At 49.5% G+C, this 21,073-nt stretch overlaps 3 protein-coding genes across 9 annotated transcripts in view; 2 read left to right on the plus strand and 1 right to left on the minus strand.

Moving 5' to 3' along the window:
* Nup98 (nucleoporin 98 and 96 precursor) overlaps positions 1–3,245 on the plus strand; it is an 83,540-nt gene extending 80,295 nt beyond the window's left edge. For all 5 annotated transcript variants that reach the window (XM_040757448.1, XM_040757457.1, XM_040757452.1 and 2 more), the window contains 2 exons: positions 1,749–1,860; positions 1,964–3,245. In XM_040757448.1, the coding sequence (XP_040613382.1) occupies positions 1,749–1,860; positions 1,964–2,181 (330 nt within the window). In that variant the 3' untranslated portion in view covers positions 2,182–3,245. The remainder of the gene's footprint in view (positions 1–1,748; positions 1,861–1,963) is intronic.
* Positions 3,246–6,498: 3,253 nt separating this feature from the next.
* Chrna10 (cholinergic receptor nicotinic alpha 10 subunit) lies at positions 6,499–10,483 on the plus strand. Its single transcript, XM_005074050.4, has 5 exons — positions 6,499–6,598; positions 7,068–7,213; positions 7,560–7,714; positions 8,223–8,755; positions 9,252–10,483. Exons 1-5 carry the CDS (start codon positions 6,538–6,540, stop codon positions 9,698–9,700), a joined length of 1,344 nt encoding a protein of 447 aa, XP_005074107.1. The 5' UTR covers positions 6,499–6,537; the 3' UTR covers positions 9,701–10,483.
* Positions 10,484–10,576: 93 nt separating this feature from the next.
* Art1 (ADP-ribosyltransferase 1) lies at positions 10,577–19,996 on the minus strand. Of its 3 annotated transcripts, none has more exons than XM_021229538.2 (6): positions 19,931–19,976; positions 19,109–19,211; positions 15,746–15,851; positions 14,629–15,433; positions 13,210–13,251; positions 10,577–11,522 (listed from the first exon to the last, which is right to left on the minus strand). In XM_021229538.2, the coding sequence occupies exons 3-6, from the start codon at positions 15,806–15,808 to the stop codon at positions 11,431–11,433; spliced, it is 1,002 nt and encodes a 333-aa protein (XP_021085197.1). In that variant the 5' UTR covers positions 15,809–15,851; positions 19,109–19,211; positions 19,931–19,976; the 3' UTR covers positions 10,577–11,430. The 3 variants fall into 3 exon arrangements, with proteins under 3 accessions (XP_021085197.1, XP_040613451.1, XP_040613459.1); XM_040757517.1 differs by having other exon boundaries at positions 10,577–11,591; XM_040757525.1 differs by lacking the exon at positions 19,109–19,211 and having other exon boundaries at positions 10,577–11,591; positions 19,931–19,996.
* Positions 19,997–21,073: the final 1,077 nt, after the last annotated feature.

A 21,073-nucleotide genomic window follows, 5' to 3' on the forward strand; every position in this document is an offset into this window, starting at 1 on the left:
CACCTTTACAAGGCTTGGCTGTTTGCTTTACCTGAAAGGATTGGCCTTCTCTAGTTTGGAAGGTCTCAGCTTATATATGGCCTTCCCAAGGATGTGTCTCTGAAATAGACACCCAGTTTCTTTATACCCACAGCTTATCATAGCTTATGATTCTTCAAGGTTAATTACTACTTGATATTTGTCTGTAAAGTTCATGAAAGCAAAGACCTCATTTTGTTTGCTGCTGTTTAAAGTCAGTAATAGGTTTTGCCAGAGGGCAAGAGGAAGTATATAAGCCGGGTGTTGGTGGCGCACGCCTTTAATCCCAGCACTCAGGAGGCAGAGGCAGGTGGATCTCTGTGAGTTCGAAGCCAGCCTGGTCTACAAATCGAGTTCCAGGACAGCCTCCAAAACAATACAGAGGAACCCTGTCTCGAAAAACCAAAAAAAAAAAAAAAAAAAAAAAAAAAAAGAGTAAGTATATAGACGTAAATTCTGCACGCTTTCTTCAAAGTGAGTTCCAGAGCTGGTAAGATGGCTTCAGCAGATAAAAGTGCTTGTAGTCAAGTTTGAGGACCTGAGTTCAGTTCCCAAAAATGGTATGTGTGACCTCACAACAGAAAAGACCTCCCCCAAACCCCAAAACTTCAAGAACATAAAGATGTAAAAGGAGAGAACTGACACCTACAAGTTGTCCTTTGACCTCCACATGCTCCCAGGGCACACATTGGCAAACAATAAGTACTCAGTTCCATGAAAAAGGGGCATCTAGGAAAGCATCTTTTTTTTTTTTTTTTTTTTTTGGTTTTTCGAGACAGGGTTCCTCTGTATTGTTTTGGAGGCTGTCCTGGAACTCGCTTGGTAGTCCAGGCTGGTCTCGAACTCACAGAGATCCGCCTGCCTCTGCCTCCTGAGTGCTGGGATTAAAGGCGTGCGCCACCGACGCCCGGCTCTAGGAAAGCATCTTGAGTTAACCTGTAGAAAGGAGATGGTTGGAGACTTTGGGTGGTCTGCAGTGAGAAAGATAGAGTAAGAAGATATTGCTACAAAGTATTCAGAATATAAGTAATGGATAAGTCAGTTAGCTTTGTTTTTTTAAATGTCTCTGAGCCAGGTGCCTTGACAAGGCTGAAGCAGGAGGATAGTGGAAAGTTGGGGACCAGCCTGGAATACACAGTGAGTTCCAGCCAGGCCAGCTGGAGCTACATATCAAGACTGTACCTCAAAAACCAAATGGTTATAAAATGATCACAGATTGGATGTAGAGGGCAACACTAACAGTAGTATGGCTAAGCTCCTAAGTTGTTTGAGGTGAGAAGTAATGGTAGTCCAAGCTACAGCAAAAGCCATGGGACAGAACTGGAAGATTAGTGTATTGGGCTAGCATTGACTGTCATTGGAACAATAGGGATGGCTCAGGAGAGTGTATAGATTGAGGAGGTCCTGAACTGCTTTATGAATGGTTATGAACTGAGAATAAGGAGGTATAAATTAAATGATGGTTTGAATACCACTTAATACATTTCTGGTTTCTGGTGCTTTGTTAAAATTATGTTTTGTGAATCATGATCTCAAGACCTGTCAAGCCCAAGGCTAAGTATATTTTCTCTTGTCTTCAGCAACTAGATGATACGTGGTAGTAGCATGGGCACTGCTAGAAGCTTGTTGGTTTTTCTCCCTCCTGTCAGTTGTCATTGGGATTTTGTATAATCTGTGGGTGGATGGAGGTAGAAGTTTCTTCTGTCCTTGCTGGTCTTGTTTCCCTATAGGTGGATTGCTCAGGTTATGAACTAGAGCACTTACACACCAAAGTGACCTCACTGTGCAACCGGATAGAGCAGATTCCGTGTTACAATGCCAAGGACCGCCTGGCTCAGTCAGGTAAGCATGTGGGCTCTACTTGCTTGTGGCTTACGTCCTGTCTTTATGGCTATGACACCCCGCACCAGAGCTGAGTCCAGCACTCACTGTGATTTCTCTCTAGATATGGCCAAGCGTGTAGCCAACTTGCTTCGTGTAGTACTGAGCCTGCAGCATGCTCCTGATGCCACCTCCAGTGCAACACCAGACCCTCAACGAGTCCCTTTGCGTCTGTTGGCTCCCCACATTGGCAGGCTCCCCATGCCTGAGGACTATGCCTTGGAGGAACTTCGTGGCCTCACACAGTCCTACCTGCGAGAACTGACTGTTGGGAGCCAGTGAGCCCAGCTCTTGCTGCCACATTCATGCCCATTCACACTCACTACACACAGTCACTAGCATTGTTGGAATTGACACCGTTTGCCAGTTTCTGGGTTGATGTGGAATCCTCCCTCCCTTTCTGCTGCCCTGTGCAGCATCCTCTAGTTCAGGGTTTTTGCTAATACTGAACATATCGTACAAGGGCTTTTGGAACCAAAAAAAAAAGGACAGGTCTCCATTTACCAACTTGAAGACCATTCAGTTTCTTTTTCTTTTGAAAATGGTCAATAAAACCTCTTTAGCATAACCTCCCAAAAAACAGGGAATTCTTTTCCACACCCAGAGTTCTGAGTCTTGTGACACACACCCCCATACCAAGGCCTAACCTGCACCATTGCTGCTTGAAAGGAGTGAGACAGGTGAGGAAACAAATGTCTGATAGATGCCTGGATGTCCGCCCTAACACACTTGTCCCTGAAGGGTTCTTGATTAACTGGGTTTGGGAGTGAAGAAGGTTGGACCTTGTTCTTTGACGTGTTTAAGATAGAAGGGCTGTCTGCCATGGAAGCAGAGATCTTCAAGGCTCTTTTCTTCATGCCTTGTATATCCTGTGACACTATACCTGCCCTATTATCATGTGCAGTGGCCCAAACCACAGTGAATGTACCTCTGGGAGCCTCTGAATTGCTCTGGCCCTGGGTTTATCAGCCATCTTCCTGGATCTGCCAGAGGAATCTGGATGAACAATGTGGAAGGTATTCCTCTCAGCCTTTCCATCTAACCAAGAATTTCCCACCTTTCACACACATTCCCAGAAGGTAAAACTGTCACTAAGACAGGCCTGGCTGGGCCCGAGGGGCAGATAGAAGGTCTTCACCACATTGCTGCTGGCTGTGGGGAGTCCCAGGCTCTGGCCTAAGACAGCTGATATTTGGGGCTGTCACATACAATATGGCCACCCCTGGATCTTTATGCATGAAGATTATGTAAAGGTTTTTATTAAAAAATATATATATAAATGATCTAGATTATTTTCCTCTTTCTGAGCTACTTTCTTAAAAAAATAAAATGAGATGTTTATAATATTCTTGGTGGTATTGACTTTCTCATTATGTGTTGGGGGACTCCGGGACTCCTTATCTAAATGGGAATCTTAAGTTAAAGAGAACAGAGGAATAAGGAGTTGGTCCATTCAGTCAAAGTACTAGCCACACAAGCTTGGCAATCCAAGTTCAGAATCCACATAAAAACCCAGACTTGTTAGCACACATCTGTAATCCCAGCAGTTTTTTCTTTAAGATTTTATTTTTTGTGTGTATAGTGTTTAGCCTGCATGTGAGTGTATTCTGTTGTTCCTGGGCAGCACTCTTTAAAAATTCCTTGAGCTGTTTATGTGTGTACAGTTTTTTTACTATCTAGGCTGGGAAAGGCAGCACAGCTGTGGGTACTGGAGACCCTGCCTCAGAAGGAAGGCAAGAGTTGTCAAAGGGTTGAATAGTTAGTGCTGAACTGAGATTCAAAGGAGCCCACAAACACTTTTTTTTCCTTGCAGTGGTGGGAATTGAACCCAGAGTCTCTGCATGATAGGCAAGTTTGCTACAGTTTTGCTATATCTCAGCCCAAAGGGTTTTTTGTAAGAACCTATTTAGGGACAAGGAAGTTACTAATATAAATGTATACACATAGATTTTGAGTTCAAATTATTCCACTGAATATATTTTCTATTCAGAGCTTCCTGCTCTGTTCTGCATATTGTTTTTAAATCATGAATTGGTCACTCCTTTCCAAGGGATAATTCCTAAACTGACTGCTTTACATGAGGATCCAATAAATATTCAAGTCTACTCGTGTCTTGTTGACCTGAGGCAAGAGCAAATTCTGGGTAGGTTTAATCCAAAGACTTGTGCAACATCACAGAATTGGAGGATAAAAGACCTTGCCTGAGTCCTCAGTTTGGACCCCTGAGGCAAGGGATTAGTCAACTGGTAATCCCCTTGCTCCACAACTGACTGGGAGCTTCTGAATGTTTGCTTTCCTTGTGCTAGAGAAGGTTTTCAAAAAGAATGCTACAGAAATGACTAGTGGTTTTAGCAACATTGAAGATTATTGGTATGGGAAGTAACTTGCTCTTAGGACAAATACTATTAATAGATTTTCTGTACCCCAATAATAGTTTCTCCACTGATTCAAAAAGTAAAAACAGGTTTTATCTCACCAGGTGTTGGTGGCACATGCCTTTAATTCCAGCACTCAGGAGGCAGAGGCAGGCGGATCTCTGGGAATTCAAGACCAGCCTGGTCTACAAGAGCTAGTTCTAGGACAGCCTCCAAAGCCACAGAGAAACCCTGTCTAGGGAAAAAAAAAAAAAAAAACAGGTTTATTTGAGGAAAACAACACCCGAGTGGGTTCTCCAGTCCCAGAGATGAAGGCAGAAGTCTCAGCCTGGAGCTAAAGAAGGCAGTTTATATAGCCTGTAGATGAGGGGTGATTATGTGGGGTGATGACATGTCTGCCACAAGCTGGCATTGTGCCCAAGTATGGTCAAAAGCTAGAATGCCTCAATGGGAACTTGGGCTGCTGGCATTTTAAGGGGAGGAGCTACCATACCCTAGCCACCAAGAATGTAGAACTGAACTTTTCCGTGCCTTTCCTTTGTTCAGCCTTCTCTGAGGGCTTGGAGAGAGAGACAGGAATGGGGTTTTCTGGATTAAACAGGAGTGAGCTGAGGTTCCAAACAAGCATTTCTATGAGTAAAAAAGGAAAGCTTTCTGCCAGCCTGGTCCCAGAGCCACATCAGTCTCAAATGAACACGCAGGACACTATGTTAATTATGAAGCTGTTGGCCGTTTGTAATCGTTTCTTGTTGGCTAGCTCTGACTTAATTATTTATCCATAACTGCTAATTTGAGTATTTCCACGTGGTCTTCTCTTCCTCCTCTCACATCCTACATAGTGACTGATTGTGCTTCTGTTTCCCAGAATCCTCCACCTCTCCTAGTCCCACCCATCTTGCTTCCCTATTCGCCAACAGTGCTTTATTCATGAACCAATAAGACAAACATATACACAGATGACCATTCCCCATCAGTAGTTCAGTTGTTAGAGTGCTTGCCTAGCATGCATGGGGTTCAGGGTTCAGTCCCCAGTCCTGCAGAAACAGCATGGTGGTATATGCCTATATCTCAGCACTTGGGAGGTGGAGGTAGGAGAGCCCAGAACTCAAGGTCATCCTTGACTACACTGGAACTTCAAGGTCAGCACATAAACTGGTAATCCAAATATTTGGGAGGTGGAGACTGAAAGAAGTTCAACATCATCTCCCAATACACAGGATTCTGAAGTGTATGCCTTCTTTTTGAGTGCATAATTCTCACTAACGCTTAGCCTCTAATCCTTAACCATAACTCCAACTAGCCCCTCCCACCTGCCTATTAGACATTGGGAAAACCAAGTATTGGCCTGGAATGACTGCAGGGACGGAGGAAATAGTATACACTGCATTCCTGCTCCACAGGACTATCTGGAGTGGTCTAAGACAACACCACACCCTTGAGGAGGGCAGTCAGATTTACCTGGCACAAAACGCCTGACCTGAGTCTAAAGGGTTCAGTCCCTTACCGGGAGGAAAGCTGCTGGTCTAGAGGGAGCCTCCAGAATTCAAGCGACGTAGCTAAGCTGGGATGTGCAGTTGTCACTCGCAGGCCCCAGCCCCATGCACCTGTAAAGCCTCAAGTTTTGCAACTTCAGATCCTATTATCTCCAAACTTCCCAACCCCCAGGATGAGCCTTCATGCTGATTCGAAGAATTTGAATAATTTAGGGCTCAGCATTCTAGGGTGTCAGTTTCAGTGGCTCTGTTCCCATGGGCACCGATAGGCCAGCTCTGCAATTAAGCTAATAAAACAGTCAACGGAAGAAGGGCTGCTCTCCTGCGCCTCAGACCCCTTAGTGCTCATAGAGTTCTTGGCCCTGCTCTGCTGAAAGCAGTGGGCTAGCTCAGAGCCCAGGTACAGGGAATAGATGGGGATGGGAGGGCATGTAAAAGGAGAAGAAAAGAGCCTGGAAAGAAAGGAGAATCAAGAGGCAAAGACCAAGACCAATACAGAGGAAGCAGCTAATTGAGACAGAGATAGGTTAAGGGGGGGGATCATTGGTCATATATATGCAAAGGTCAGAAGCGGGCAGAAGCTGACTGAGGCCAGAGAAGCTAAGAACAGCAGAGAAGGAGAAATGACAGATGCCAGGGGCCAGGTATAGAATTCAGGGTAAGTACCTTAATTTCTGATTTCCAGGTACTGTACACATCATCCCTGCCAGCTGGACCGTTGTCCTACATCTGTCCTGAAACCTTGTCCACCATCTGGCTGTGGTAGGGCCATGGGGACAAAGAGCCACCGCCTCAGCCTGGGATTTCTGCTCCTGCTCTTTCTTCCTTCAGGTATGAACCAGCCCTTGTCTGAGACTTGTTCTTGTCAACCCCAAACCCCTACCTATCTCCACCTTCAGTGCCTGCTGAGAACAAGCTATCTGGGTGTTGAAGTGAAAGAAAGAGACCTTCCTGATGAGATGGGGTGATGGTGGTACGCAGTAGCCATGTAAGAAGCTAGGTGTGGCCACAAACACCTAGAACCCCAGTGCCGTAGGGACCTGAGCCAGGAAGATTGCTGAAAAAGGGCCAGTTGAAAGTTCAGTGAGAGACCTGTCTCAAGAGAATAAGGTAGAAAGTCACAGGCAGATATCTAACGCCCTCCTCCGGCTTCTTTACCCATCTGAGCACACATGAATCACACCACCAAAAGCATGTAAGCCCATGGAACCAGGTGATGAAGCCCCAGGTTGGGCGTGGAGGATGCAAACAGAGGCCCCTGAACTACAAAGGTGGACCATCCTTCTCACTCATCCTCCAGAATGCCGGGGAGCTGAGGGGAGACTGGCTCACAAGCTGTTTCGTGACCTGTTTGGCAACTATACAAGTGCCCTGAGACCTGTGGCAGACACAGACCAGACTCTCAATGTGACTCTGGAGGTGACATTGTCTCAGATCATCGATATGGTATGATGTGGCAGTGATACAGATGTGGGGTGCAGATCAAGGGAAGAAGGGTCATCTGCTAGTTATCCTTTCCCTATGCATTAATGTTAGTAACGATAATAACAGCCATCAATTTCTGCGTACGCACTGGAATTTATTGAACTCCCACCTCCCCAAGTAGGACTTATTGGAGTGATTAGCTGATGAAATGGAGACTTGAGGGCCCACCAAGGGCACACAAATTCAAGCCTGGATAGGAACTGGGCTGGTCAAGCAAGCTGCGTTTGTGGGTACTGACCAGAGAGCCTTGTGAGTGTGCATGAAGGAGTCAGTGTGTGTATGCATATCCATTGCCTGTCCCTGCTAGGATGAACGGAACCAGGTGCTGACCTTGTACTTGTGGATCCGGCAGGAGTGGACAGATGCCTACCTGCACTGGGACCCCAAAGACTACGGTGACTTGGATGCAATCCGCATTCCCAGCAGTCTAGTGTGGCGACCAGACATCGTCCTCTACAACAAGTACTGCCCCACTTCTCTTTAGAGTTGCCCATCTGCCCTTGACATGCTCAGAGTTCCCTCCCGACTCCTAATAGAGTTGCTAAGATGCTTGGAAACTTGTGTTGGGGCCCCTCTAAGAAACCCTTCGCCACTCCATGGCACTTTCAGTTGTCTCAGGCCAACTCAAGCTGGATATCTCCTTTATGCCACCTTAGGTGCTTTGCACCTCCCAGCCAACACATAGCTTTGTGCATCTTTCTGGGTCCCCCTAATGAGTTTTACAGATGATTCCCTAGGACAGTGTGAGGCTCAGTTCCACCTCTGGTTTTGCAGAGGCTTTTTCTACTCTGCTCCTGGCCCCTCCCAGCCCCCAGGTGTTGCCTCCTCTAGACTGTCAAAGATTGAGATGAGGCTCACTCCATAGTGCTGCCCTGGTCACTAAAGCCCAACTAGTGACAACAGATCCACTAGTGACAATAGATCCACCTTGCCGGTGGGCCCCAGTGAATCCTGTCCTGCCTGTCTACAGGGCAGACACCCAGCCACCAGCCTCAGCCAGCACCAATGTGGTTGTACGGCATGACGGTGCCGTGCGCTGGGACGCACCAGCCATAACACGCAGCTCGTGCCGTGTGGACGTGTCTGCCTTCCCGTTCGACGCGCAGCGCTGCGGCCTGACCTTCGGCTCATGGACTCACGGTGGGCACCAGCTGGACGTGCGACCCCGAGGCTCGTCTGCCAGTCTGGCTGACTTCGTTGAGAACGTTGAGTGGCGCGTGCTGGGCATGCCGGCGCGCAGGCGTGTGCTCACCTACGGCTGTTGCTCTGAGCCCTATCCGGATGTGACCTTCACGCTGCTGCTGCGCCGCCGCGCTGCCGCCTACGTGTGCAACCTGCTGCTGCCCTGTGTGTTCATTTCCCTGCTGGCACCACTGGCCTTCCACCTGCCCGCTGACTCTGGGGAAAAGGTGTCTCTGGGCGTCACCGTGCTCCTGGCGCTCACCGTATTCCAGCTGATCCTGGCAGAGAGCATGCCGCCCGCAGAGAGCGTGCCGCTCATTGGTGAGCCTGAGAGTATGGGGGAATGGACACTGGGTCAGCAAAGTGACAACTGCAGAGGGTGAGAGGGAGCAAAAGAGTAGACCTGTCTGAGAGAACAGCCCTCACCGTTAGGGGCGCAAAGGCGCCTTGATGGAGGAAGATTTGGTCCCCAGCAGTGAGTGACGCCTGTGTGCCTGGCATTTTCCTATGCCCTTGACGTTTGTTCACTCACAGGAGCATCACTACGAACCTCTGAGTATCCAGTAGGTTACAGATGTACAGAAAGGATCAGTACCTGTTCCCAACCATAATCTGACCCTCCAGTGGGGAAAATAATTAGGTAGCAGATCTCATCAAATCCCTAATAGGAATGAGAAGAGGGGAGAACTTAACCTCTACGTCGTTCCCCTCACTGTGTTTGAATGGTGCTGGTCTCCTCCTAGTTATGAGGAGGCAGATGGGAAGCTCAACTGTCTTCATTTCTTGCTTGGGGCTCACAATGCTCTCTGTCCCACAGGGAAGTACTACATGGCCACCATGACCATGGTCACGTTCTCCACAGCGCTTACCATCCTCATCATGAATCTGCATTACTGTGGCCCTAGTGCACATCCAGTGCCTGCTTGGGCTCGAGTCCTCCTGCTGCAACACCTGGCCAGAGGCCTGTGTGTACGGGAACGCGGGGAGCCCTGTGGGCAGTCCAGGCCACTAGAATCAGCCCCCAGCCTCCAGCCTCCAGCTGGTCTCCCAGCGGGACCTTGTCATGAGCCACGGTGTCTATGCCATCAGGAAGCCCTTCTGCATCATGTGGCTTCCATTGCCAGCACCTTCCACAGCCACAGGGCTGCCCAGCGCTGCCATGAAGATTGGAAGCGCCTGGCTCGAGTTATGGACCGCTTTTTCCTAGGCATCTTCTTCTGCATGGCTCTAGTCATGAGCCTCCTGGTACTGGTCCAAGCCCTGTAAGGACCAGGAACTGGATCTTAGGGAGCTGTGGTCACCTCAACATCTCCAGGCAGGAATGACAAAACCCAGGTGGTTGTTGGGACTCAGATAGGCTAGCCAGTCTCTCCCCAAACTACTGCTAAGAGTCAAGAACAGCTCTTCAGGTCCAGCACTTCCGCCCTCACAATCTGCAAACAGCCTTTGTGATCTTCAAGCTCTGAGGGGGGTCAAAACCCTGCCTCTCCCTTAATTACAGTATGACTGAGGTCAAGGTACAGACCTGGAGAATAAGACTCAATGTCAGCTGAGCAAGATGGTGCACTCCTGTAATCCCAGCACATGGAGGTTGAGACAGGAGAGGAGGACTGCCATAAGTTCAAGAAAAGCCCGAACTCCAGAATAATAAATAACCGCCATGTCTGCACGTGGAATTATAGCTAAGCTGGGAGAATCCAGGTTATTTTTATTTGCTGAGTCAGAGTCTCACTATGTACCCCTGTTGGCTGGAACTTGCTATGTAGTCCAGAGTGGCCTCGAACTCACACGGACCCACCTGCCTCTGCCTCTCCAAAGGCAGGTGCCTGAAGGGTTACCACTCCTGGCTAGAGTGTAGGTTACTAATTAAAGAGACAAAGCTACACATTTGCTTATCATCCTTAGCAGTTGCTATTACACTCAACTTGCTTTTCTCTGCTAAGGCTCTCAGGGATAGAAATAAACTGTCTAGCTTGTTTCCAGAACAGAAAGCAACGCAGACTTTTGTCCCAGAGCTTCAATCCATAATAAATGAGAGTCTGTCCAGAACCTTCTCCGTGTCTTGTTTTTCTCCTTGGGGTCACATCCAGAAGTTGGGGATCCAGGTTTGTCTTTATAGGTAGGAATCTCAGGACTCACAGATCAATGCAAGAGTTGTATCTTTTTTAAAAATCACAATTGTGTATGTGTGCGTGCACATGCTCATGCACCAGAGTGCATTTGTGGAGGTCGGAGAACAATGTGGGTCGTCGGTTCTCTCCCTCTGCCATGTGAGATCCAGGGACCAAACTCAAGTTATCAGGTTTGGTGACGAGCACCCTTACTCACCAGCCCAGAAATGACCTTTCTGAGATTTCACAGGACCCTGAGAGAGGGTCTAATACTTTCTCCGTCATTTTCCCTGCTGTCCATCCTTACAGTGAGACACAGCCACCCTATCTCACACACTGACATATACAGAGCTCAAGAGTGGCCCAGGTAGGGGGGGTGCAGGAATCACCACTGATATGATCGGTTGCTTTCTTACTGTCACACAGCTTCTGGCAATTTCTTTGTGCCTTCTTCCCATTCCTTACCCATAAGAAGCTCAGTTTGACCTAGGAAATGCTCAGGGACCAATAGGTACTCTAACCTAGCCAGGTGGCAAAACTTTCCAGGTAGCCATAGGAAAAATTAAGTGACCCCAGCATATCCCTACATGGCCAAGTGCTCTCCTGCATCATCACCCACAATGAGTTGACGTCTTCTGGCTCCAAGTAAGTCTCTGCCTGTCCTAGAATCCTCTGACCTCCAGTAAGTCCCACTCCTACAGCTCTAAACCAGATTCAGTCTCCAAATTCTCTTCTGTGTCTCCACCGTCACCAAGTCTGGAAGGTCATTGCCATAGAAGGTCCCAGAAGTCCCTGCAGATAGACTGATTCACCAGGATCCTGCTATACTTAAAGCGCACAGGTGACCAACATTCCTCAGGTAGGGCCGGTTCAACATCTGGTAGGTCACAGGAGGCCTGGATTCTCTGGAAGGGCCCTCAGCACAAGGAGCCAGAGCAGCAGCATTAGAGAACAGGAGGCAGAGACGGGCCCCGGGGCTACGGGAGGAAAAGATTTAGGAGCAGTGTGAGGACATGGAGATGAAATGCAGAGATTGGCACAGTGAGCTGAAACAAGAGGGTAAGAGACCAGTGAGGGTCACAGTCCCCCATCCAGAGACCCATCAGCTCTAACCGCTGCCACCTGCTGACACAAAGGAGATGCCACACTGCCCTGTGGATGAGCCTCGAGGGCAGAGAGCTGAGATCTAGTGATGTTGAACCTGGCCCCTCCATCCACGCCCTGGGCGGAGGAGTGATGAGCGGGAATGTGGAGGCAAAGCGTCTTAACTTTCCATGTCTCAAATGATGCACCAGCTGATTGTAGAGGCCCACTCGGGATACAGTGGTCTGCTTGGCCAGCATCCTAGCACTCAGGAAGCTAAGGCAAGAGAATGGCCCACTTAAGGCCAGCCTGGACCGCACATGATTTCTAGGACAACCTGGACAACACAGTAAACTCCCCTGTCTCAAAAACAAAACAGAAGGTCTGGTTTGAAGTTGGAGACCCGGGCTCTGGTCACTCTTCCACCTTGGCCAAGTCATTGCACTGTGTTCCTGGTCTCACTTTTCTACATGGGAACAGCATTCCAGGATCACTGGTAAACTGCTGTGTGGCAGAGGGTAGGGACTGTCAGGGTGGGCAGTTCACAGTCCAGCTCTGCAGCCAGGCTATAGACATGATTCCTCACTAGCCATGTGGGGAAGGACGGCTTTCTGTCCTCTGTAAATGTGGCTGACGCTGAGTAAGGTGACACACACTTTTTTTTTTTTTTTTTTTTGAGACAGGATTTCTCTGTATTGTTTTGGAGGCTGTCCTGGAACTCGCTTTGTAGACCAGGCTGGCCTCGAACCCACCAACGCCCGGCAACACACACCTTTAATCCCAGCACTCGGGAGGCTAGGGCAGGTGGATCTCTGTGAGTTCCAGGTTAGCCCGATCTACAGAATGAGTTCCAGACCAACCAGGGCAGCACAGAGAAACCCATTCTGGAAAACAAATAATAATAAACTGTACCAGTGTCATTGAACTGTGCTGAGGATTCATGGTGTGAAGAGCCTGGAACTCCTAGTACTGTTATGTCAGGGAAAATGGAAGGAACTGAGTATCTTTCCTGCCCACTGGCTACAGACCCTCGACGGAGGGAGTCCTGGTGATAGAGTAGGAAGTGTAGCTGGGAGATGGGGGTGGGGGTGGTGCAGGTAATTCTCCTTTGGAAGTGGCCTATTCCCACCTAAATAAGTGGTGGCCCAGGCAGGCATTGGCACATCAGGTGTACGAGAGGACTCACAACTGAAAGAAATACAGGTGTCTTGCTTATTACAAACTAGGAAACTGAGGCAGAGGCAAAGCATAGTTAAGTCAGAGCCCATACAAGAGTACAGTCCTTGAAAAGTACATCTGAAGGAGCCCTGCAGACAGTAACAGGGACACCAAGTTTGGTGTCTGCCCAAGGCAGAACATTTCGGGGAGCCGTCTCTCCCCTAGTCTCCTAGTGCAGCAGCCTGAAACAGGGCTTGGCAGTGGCCCTCCTCTGAGAGGCGCAGGGGCTGCTGCAGAGCCACCTACACATTTCACTCCTTAGGGACTCCCTTCTTAGGTAAAGAGGTGGGTTTATAAGAGTAAGAGGGAAGTTAGTGAGGGTCCAGCCCCGGGACAGACTGATCAAACAGCTCCATCGCTTACCTGAGCTATCCAACTTGCAGGGCCCCGATCTGCACCTCTTTTCTGTAGGAAGGGAAGGAAGGAAGGAAGGAAGGAAGGAAGGAAGGAAGGAAGGAAGGAAGGAAGGAAGGAAGGAAGGAAGGAAGGAAGGAAGGAAGGAAGGATAATCAATGCTTTAGTAGCTCTCTGATTGGCCAGGACCCTGAGCGCTCTGATGATGAAACCTTGACCCTCTGTAACTCTGCACTCCTAGGGAGGACCTCCCTAGATCACATTCGCTTGACCTGAGCCCTGAGGACAGAAGGGAAGCAGCCGTGTAAGCCAGGATCTCTTTCTGGCCCGCTCCTGCTCTCTGTCCTGTGACTGCCTCCTTAGCACACGCCCAGCTCATTTTCCTGTGCCCTGTCCCAGACAGGGAGGCGCTGGTTTGTGTTCTTGGCCTGCCTCCCTCCTGGCTCACAGCCATTTGAAGTGGGAATTGGGCCACAATGGACCTCCTCCCATTTCAGCCATGGTCATTGTGTGGGCTAACTGTCCGCCTCTTAACTATGAAAGTTAGGTCTCGCTCAGCTAGGAGCACTAGTCAGTCCACAACACACACACACACACACACACACACACACACACACACACACACACACACACACACACACACGGCTAAGAAAGGCTTCCCTGTTGTTCCCCCTCTGGCTTGGATGGAGGAGGAACAGCTGGCATGCTCCTGCCACAAGTTGGCTGGCACAGGTAGACCGGAACTTAGAGGCACAATACCCACCTGCTATCTCCCTCCCATTCCTGCCCAGCATAGGCTCCTGCATAAAATTCCCATTCCGTCTGGTAAAATTACAGCTCTCAAGGCTGGGAGTTTTACTCAGTTACTTTTCTTAACCCTCATTCTATCTACTACTAGTGTGTGAGAGCTAAGGGGAGGGTGCTTCCGGGGTATGTGGAGGTCAGAGACGGCCCTGTGGAGTCAGCTCTCTCCCTCCCTCTTTGGGGACTGAAATGAAGAAGTAGGGCTTGCACAGCAAAACTCCTTTGCCGCCCGAGCCATCTAATGTCCCCCTTTTACTTAGCTCTGCCAGCAAATGTCTTGGTGTCAATACTATGACTAGAAATTAATTCCTTTCCCGCTTCCAGCTGGGACAACAGCCTGGTCCAAATGTGCCAAATGTGCCAAAGGCCTCTCCTTCATTCCTATGTGTCTGTCTCCCCAACGCCTCCTAATTCCCATCACCTTATTGCCTGGGAATCACATGCAGCCTCAACCTGCTGAGCGCTGGTATCACTGATGTGAGCCCCACGTGCTATGCTTGAGTCTTTTATCATTTACGTATGAATTCTTTGGCTGGGGTGGGGGTTAGGGTTTGGATTTGCCAAAGCTCGTGGCAAATACTGGAAGCCCATCTTTTTGGAGGACTGGCCTTGCTTGCTCCTCACCTTTGATGTATTCGCAATTGTATGTGCTGCGTTTGCCCAGAGCGCGCAGATAGATGCGTGCCGGACCTTGGGCAGGTCGGCTGGCATTGATCACCTGGAAAGTCTCAAAAGGGGGGATCAGCACCTCTTCCTCTGCAGGAAAAACGGAGTAACCCCTGATCGGGGCCCCGAGGCAAGTCCAGATACCAAAGAAGGTGTCAGTGCCAAATTGCTGGGCGGCAACGTACTTGAGGGACGCGGAAGCAAAGCCCCCCAGCCTAACGGTAGCGCCGGGCCCCGCTGGCCGGAAGCGCAGGCCATTCACCCCCCTGTACACCTGCCGGCACCCGCGAGATCGGTGGCTCCCGAGCAGCTGCAGGGCCTCGGTGAGCAGGAAGTGGAGGGTCTTGAAGGAGAAGTGGTGGAGGTAGTGGGCCCGAGAGCGACCCGCCTCGCGCACTGCCGCGTTGAATTTCCTGTACAGGGAACTGCTAGCCGTGTAGGCCAGGAGTGCCACCCCGTGCTCATCCCGGAAGCCCGGGGGTGGTAGGGGCAAGGGGGGCAAGGAGGGCAAGGGGGGCAAGGGGGTTGGGCTGAGGGCCCCCCCTGACCGCGGAACCTTGCGCTGCTGCCATTGGCTGTTGGCCTGAGCCCATCCATCCGCGTACACTTTGTTGGCCTGGAACTCTGAGTGGTTGAGACCTGGCAGAGCCGCTGTCATGTCTGCTGCACAGCCAGCATACTGGTCATCAAAGGACGCTGGGGCCATGTCCAAGGGTATTTCTTGAGAAAAGATGTCTAGTTGTGTGATGGAGTGACTTTGAACCTGAGGGTAGAGGGTAAGGGAGTATCAAAGATGTGAGGTCCATAGGAAAATGGGAACCCAGTCATGCAGCTTCCCCTGCTCTGAGAAAGAGCCTGTCTGCTGAGAAAGGCAGAGAGGACCCCAAATACCCGGAGGAGGGGTATTGGGAGCCACCAGCTGAAAGCTCCTCAAGACTAGGCTTTCAGGAGACCCCCTAGAAGGGACAGGCGGGTTCCCAGGGAGCACTGGACGTCCTTCCCTCTGCTCCTCCTCCCGGGATTGAGAGAAGCCAGCAGTCCCGTGTCTCAGACTGCTGCTGGAGGATAACCATACCTGAAGTCCATCCCTGAGGCCCACAGACACCAGTAGGAGAAACATCATGACTGGAATCTTCATGTTGGAAGTGACCCTGGGCAAGCTGCTGTTGCTTTTCCCTCATCTGGAAAATTGGGACGTTAATCTGTACCCTTTAGTAAACTTTACCTGACACCTAGTGTCTTTTGGACCAAGGGACGGGGGAGTCCCACAGCCTCTGACACCCTGAGGGTGATCACACTGACCACAGAAACATTCATCTCAAAACCAGTGCTGTAGCTGCCATGCATGCTGTCCCTTCTCTCTCTCTCTCTCTCTCTCTCTCTCTCTCTCTCTCTCTCTCTCTCTCTCTCTCTCTCTCTCTCTCTCTCTCTCTCTGTGTGTGTGTGTGTGTTTGAAACAGGGTTTCATACACCCATGCTATCCTGGAACTGGCTACTGAACCAAAGATGACCTTTAATCTTTGACCCTCCTGCTTCCACCTCCTAAATGCAGGCCTAATGGATATAAGCTACTTGCTTATTTTACCACAGAGTAAGTCAGGTACATTTTATGACAAAGTAATGCCATTTGTAAGAAGATGAGTGTATGAATGATAACATCCTCTTTCTCCCTTCTCTCTGTTCACCCATTCCAGTCTTACACACTCCTGCCCGTGGGAGGAAGTGGCCAGTGATAATGTGTCTTTCAGTGCCTTTCTCAGAAACATCTGCACAGCATAATTAACTGTTTCTTTGCAAGGGGGAGGTCAAAGCCTTGTGTATGCTACACAAGCACTCTCCCATTGAGCCTCAGAATAATAGATTAAGCACACGTGCGCACAATGTTCTATATGCAAGGTCTTGGGTTTATTGTCCTTTTTTCCCAAAGAAAAAATGCATATATATATGTATATATGTATATATACATACGTACATCTCAGGGGCTTCCAAGTAAGCACGCTCATATCTAACTTGTTCATTATAGTGACCACATGGTATGTTTCATGGTATAATTAAACCATTGAATGGCCGTGCAGATTTTTTTCATAACGTTTGGTTTGCTTTGCAGCAGGATCTGACCGTGTAGTCCAGGCCAACCTTAAGCTCACGCTGTGTCCCAGGCTGGCACTCTGTGTAACTGCAGTTCCAAATGATCTTCAGCTTTGAGTGCTGGGATTACAGGTGTGCACCACCACACAGGGGTGGGCTGTTCTTTATATTAATAGGCTCTGCCCAACTATGATTCAGAAAGAAGTCGGTTCGCCCTCCCACCGCTAGCGGGACATGTCTTGGCCAATGCTATTGTTGTCTTGCTAGATTATTTTGTTCTGGTTTGAATTTTTTGTTTGTTTGTTTTTCCGAGAGAAGGTCTCCTATAACCTAGCCTGGCCTCAGTACTGAGTAACTGACATGGCCTTGAACTTCTGATCCGCTAGCCTCCACCTCCTGAGTGCGGAGGTTACAGGTGTGCCCCCATGCCTGGCCTACCGACAGCTCTTTAAGTTTTCATTCGATTGGTCTGGAGACCAGTGTGCACCTGTGTTGCCGTCCCCACTCTGAAGGTTTTCCTTCAGGAAACAGAAGCAGATGTGCTTAAGAGAAAGGGGAGACATGATTATGCAACCTGTAATGCCAGCACTGGGGAGGCCAAGGCAGGGAGATGGTGGGCCTGGGACTTCATGAGACCTGATCTCAAAGTCAAAAAACAAAGCAAAACAAAAGAAAGTGACCCAGAAGAGTAATTTGCATCATTACTGTTGAAGTCAGGCAGAGATGAGATCCCCGAGAGGATTGGTTGGAGAAACCAAGAGAAGCTGAGCAGTGACCCTAGACTTAGAAAGATCCAGGCTCTGGGCTTTCATGAGATTCTTTGCTTCCGGTCCTTGGGCTCAGTGAGAACCCTGCAACCCTTTGATATCACCCTTTAGGCTTAATCCATCTTGGGATAGCTCCTGTGAGCGTGCCAGCAGAAGACACTCGGGTGGTGCCCTATCTCCATTAGCACCCAGTCGCTCAAGATGGTCACATGGGTATCCATCCATTTAATCTTTCATCACACATGACCGCAATTGCCAGCTCATGTTAGGCCCAAGTGGCCTCCTGGATTCTCCTTCCCTTCCTTGTCGAGGCCCACATCTCTGCTCTGCTTAATTTTGTCTGTCTCCTCTTTACAAGATCTTCCTATCTCCCGTCAGCCTTGCTAGTACATTCTACATGGAGCAGGGAGAACAACGTCTCCAAATCACGGCCCTATTTACACCTTTACCTGCTTAAAAACCTCTGTGTGGGAGTGGGGAAAGAGCTCAGTGGTTAAAAGGATAGACTGCTCTTGCAGAGGGCATGAGTTCAACTCCCAGCACCCACACTGAAATGGCTCATGACTGTTTGGAACTCTGCCTGTAGGAAGATCTGATACTTCTGGACTTTGGTGGGTACCTGCTCTCAGGTACACATACCCACATACAGACACACAAATACACACATAATTAAAAATAAAATATTAAAAAAATCTTCTGTGCCTAAACTAACTAGAAGAAATATGAGAGATGGTAATATATCTTTTTTGTTGTTTTGTTTTTCAAGACAGGGTTTCACTGTGGAGCCCTGGGTGTGCTGGAACTAACTCACTCTGTAGGCCAGGCTGACCTTAGAATCACAGAGATCCACCTGCCTCTGCCACCCCTGCCCAGCCATTTTTTAAATAAAAAAATAAAATAAGGAGACAAGGCCCTGTATTTGATTTCCAGCACCTCCTAGCAGTCAAGCATGATAGCACATGCCTGGAATCCCAGTTCTGGGGAGGTGGACAGGGAGGATCAGGGATTCAGGGCCACACAGTGCGTTCCAGGACAGACTGGAAGACACAAGTCCCTGTCTCAAACCAAAGCAGCAAAATGAAGCAAAGCATCTCTCTACACCTTCAGGATAGCCCAACCTTATTCTGGTTTTTGATCTGCTCAGTGACCTTGCCCCTAGGAACGTTTTAGTCCCTTCTTGGCTCCTACAGCACAGGAGCCAAAAGGAGCAAAGTTCCGAGGAGATGATGCTGTTCCCCCTACCCTCAGCTATCCTCTGGCCACCACTTTTCCAGGCTTGGCTCAGGGCTCCCCTCTTTCAGAAAGTCCCCAGAATCCTCTGGGCTCCACATCACTTTGTGTGACTATCCCCCCCAACCCCTGGCTCTGCAGGAACCAGCAATAGCCCATTATATGACCCCTTGGCTCAACCCAGGACCAGCTGGTCACCAGACTGCTTGCTGCAAGTCTTGCTAAGGAGGAAAAATCTACATAAACAGGACCGGCGGGTGCCGGATGGGTGAGTGGACTGGTGTGGAAAGACTGGCATCCGTCTTCCCTTTTGGGTCAGGTTCTGTCACCCTGAATGCAGATGTGTCCATCACCTCTTTGGGCAGGGTTTCTGTCTTCCACTCTCAGGGGCTACACAGCAGCTTCCCCGGAGCCTCAGGTCCCACAGTTTCAGCTACTGAGCCCTCTCTCCATGTCCTTTAGGCAAGACATATGACCCCAGTCAGTCACCCTGGAAAATCAGTGGAAGCCTGCCTCTTCCCGTGTAAGGACAGCAGCACCCTATCTGTCGGTGTTGGCTCCCTTCCATTCGAGAACCGAAGCCTCGCTAAAGCTCGTCTGTGGCCACCATACACCCTTGTCTCTGTAGCCAGCTCCATCCTGTTTCTATTCTGTGTTGAAAGACCCCCAAGTCTCTGGTAAACAAGCCCAAGGAGCTTTCTGAGCATTGCTAACAAGACAGAGCACCTCAGAGTAAGTAGATAGCTGTCCTTGGTGACCAGTGTTGGGCAGGGGGAAGCTCAGCAGGGATTGTTCTGGGACACTGGGAATTCCCCCTCCCCATTTTTTTCTTTTTCTTTTTTCTTTTTTTTTTTTTTTGTGACGAGATCTTGTTAGGTAGCCCAGACTGGCCTTTAACTTAGTCTCTGGCGTGAGAGAGCTGAATCCATCTTGGAAATCCCTTTCCACAGTGGAGGAGTGACACTTCTCTTCATCCTGTGACCCACGATCTTGTTTCCCTCTCCTCCCTCACTCATTGGTCCCTTCTGGGAATATGACCCCAAGTCTCGTCTCAAACTCCCCAAACCTTCCTAGGTGTCCTCGACCATTCCATCCTAAAACTTTACTATTACCCTAAATTTTATATCAAAAGTTCCTTCTCTGCTCCCTGCTCGGGGAGGTAAGGTGCCCCTTACCTAGCTTTCTCCGTGGTGGGCAAAGCTGGGCTTGTCTTCCTGTGACAGACAGGCAGGGAGGTAGCTTTCTCTTTTATACTGTCAGTCCCCTACCCCTCCTGCTTCCCCACACAGCTGCTCAGAAATGTGACACTCCCCCGTCTATTTCAAGCTATCTCCTCAAGGCTCAGGAACAGTAGCCTTTGCCCAATGTGACCTGGGCCAACATTCTTCCCGTGACAATGAGAGCTGCTGAACACAGAAGGAAGATGCCCTGGGGGTGCTGAGGAGACAGAACAGCAGCCTCCACACCAGACTGTACTCTGGTCAGCCGAAAAGGCACCCCCACCTCCAGGCATCACATTTCATCTTTTGCTATTATTATTTATTATCATTATTGCTTTCTTTCACAATGTCCAGGCTGGCTTTGAACTTGAAGCAGTCCTTTTGCCTCTGCCTCCCCCCTGAGTATAGGCATGTACCATGTCAAGCTTTGCTCTGTTCTAAGGAGCCTCGGTTCTAGCTGGATCCCTGACTGGCCGTGTGACCTGGGAGGACCCTCTGCCCCTTCAGGATCCCAAGCCCACGACCAGATTTAACTCCACTTCTTGGGGCCTTATAGGAGCTCCAGGTGCTGGGGTGTAAGAGACTCCCCAAGCCAGAGGCTGTCCCCACGCAGAGGGAGGATGGGGTAGGTAGGCAAGGGATTGCTGCTCTCCCACATCCAACCCAGCCTTCCCACCAAATGGGCACAGTCTGTTTTCCTCTCGTCATTAAGAAGGAATGGAGAACAGAGGCTTCCGGGTGAAGGAAACTTTATTTGGCTGGCAATCTGAGGTGGTGAAGGGGTGGTGATGGGTAAACTCATGAGCTGAGCCAGAGAGGCCCTTGGCAGGTTTCACAGCCCTGCTTCCCCTGCGCCCAGCAGGTGGCATCTCTAAGCCCTGTTGCTTAGGACATGAGTCCTCCACCTCCCTATAAACTGGCCCCTTCTCCCATTACTTCCAACTGGGCATCTGAAACTCAGAACTAGGCTATTTATAGTCAAGACCAACGGAGGTGTGACAGAGCTGTGTTTACAAACATGGGGTCACCTGAACCAGAGAGGTCCAGAAGGCAGCTAGCGCTCCCTTCTATCCTTCCCTGCAGACAGGGTAGGAACAC

Source organism: Mesocricetus auratus, unplaced genomic scaffold, assembly GCF_017639785.1.
Source record: "Mesocricetus auratus isolate SY011 unplaced genomic scaffold, BCM_Maur_2.0 Super-Scaffold_4256, whole genome shotgun sequence".
Classification (NCBI taxonomy): Eukaryota; Metazoa; Chordata; class Mammalia; order Rodentia; family Cricetidae; genus Mesocricetus; species Mesocricetus auratus.

Bases quoted from the DNA above. Each gene is read 5' to 3' on its own strand.
- Chrna10 (XM_005074050.4), top strand. From the start codon at position 6,538: ATGGGGACAAAGAGCCACCGCCTCAGCCTGGGATTTCTGCTCCTGCTC. The intron at 6,599-7,067 runs GTATGAACCAGC...CTCATCCTCCAG, and splicing joins CCTGCTCTTTCTTCCTTCAG to AATGCCGGGGAGCTGAGGGG. The intron at 7,715-8,222 runs GTACTGCCCCAC...GCCTGTCTACAG, and splicing joins GACATCGTCCTCTACAACAA to GGCAGACACCCAGCCACCAG.
- Art1 (XM_040757525.1), bottom strand. From the start codon at position 15,808: ATGAAGATTCCAGTCATGATGTTTCTCCTACTGGTGTCTGTGGGCCTC. The intron at 13,252-14,628 runs GTGAGGAGCAAG...CCCTTCCTACAG, and splicing joins CAATTGCGAATACATCAAAG to AAAAGAGGTGCAGATCGGGG. The intron at 11,592-13,209 runs GTAAGCGATGGA...CTCTTGTTTCAG, and splicing joins CTGCAAGTTGGATAGCTCAG to CTCACTGTGCCAATCTCTGC.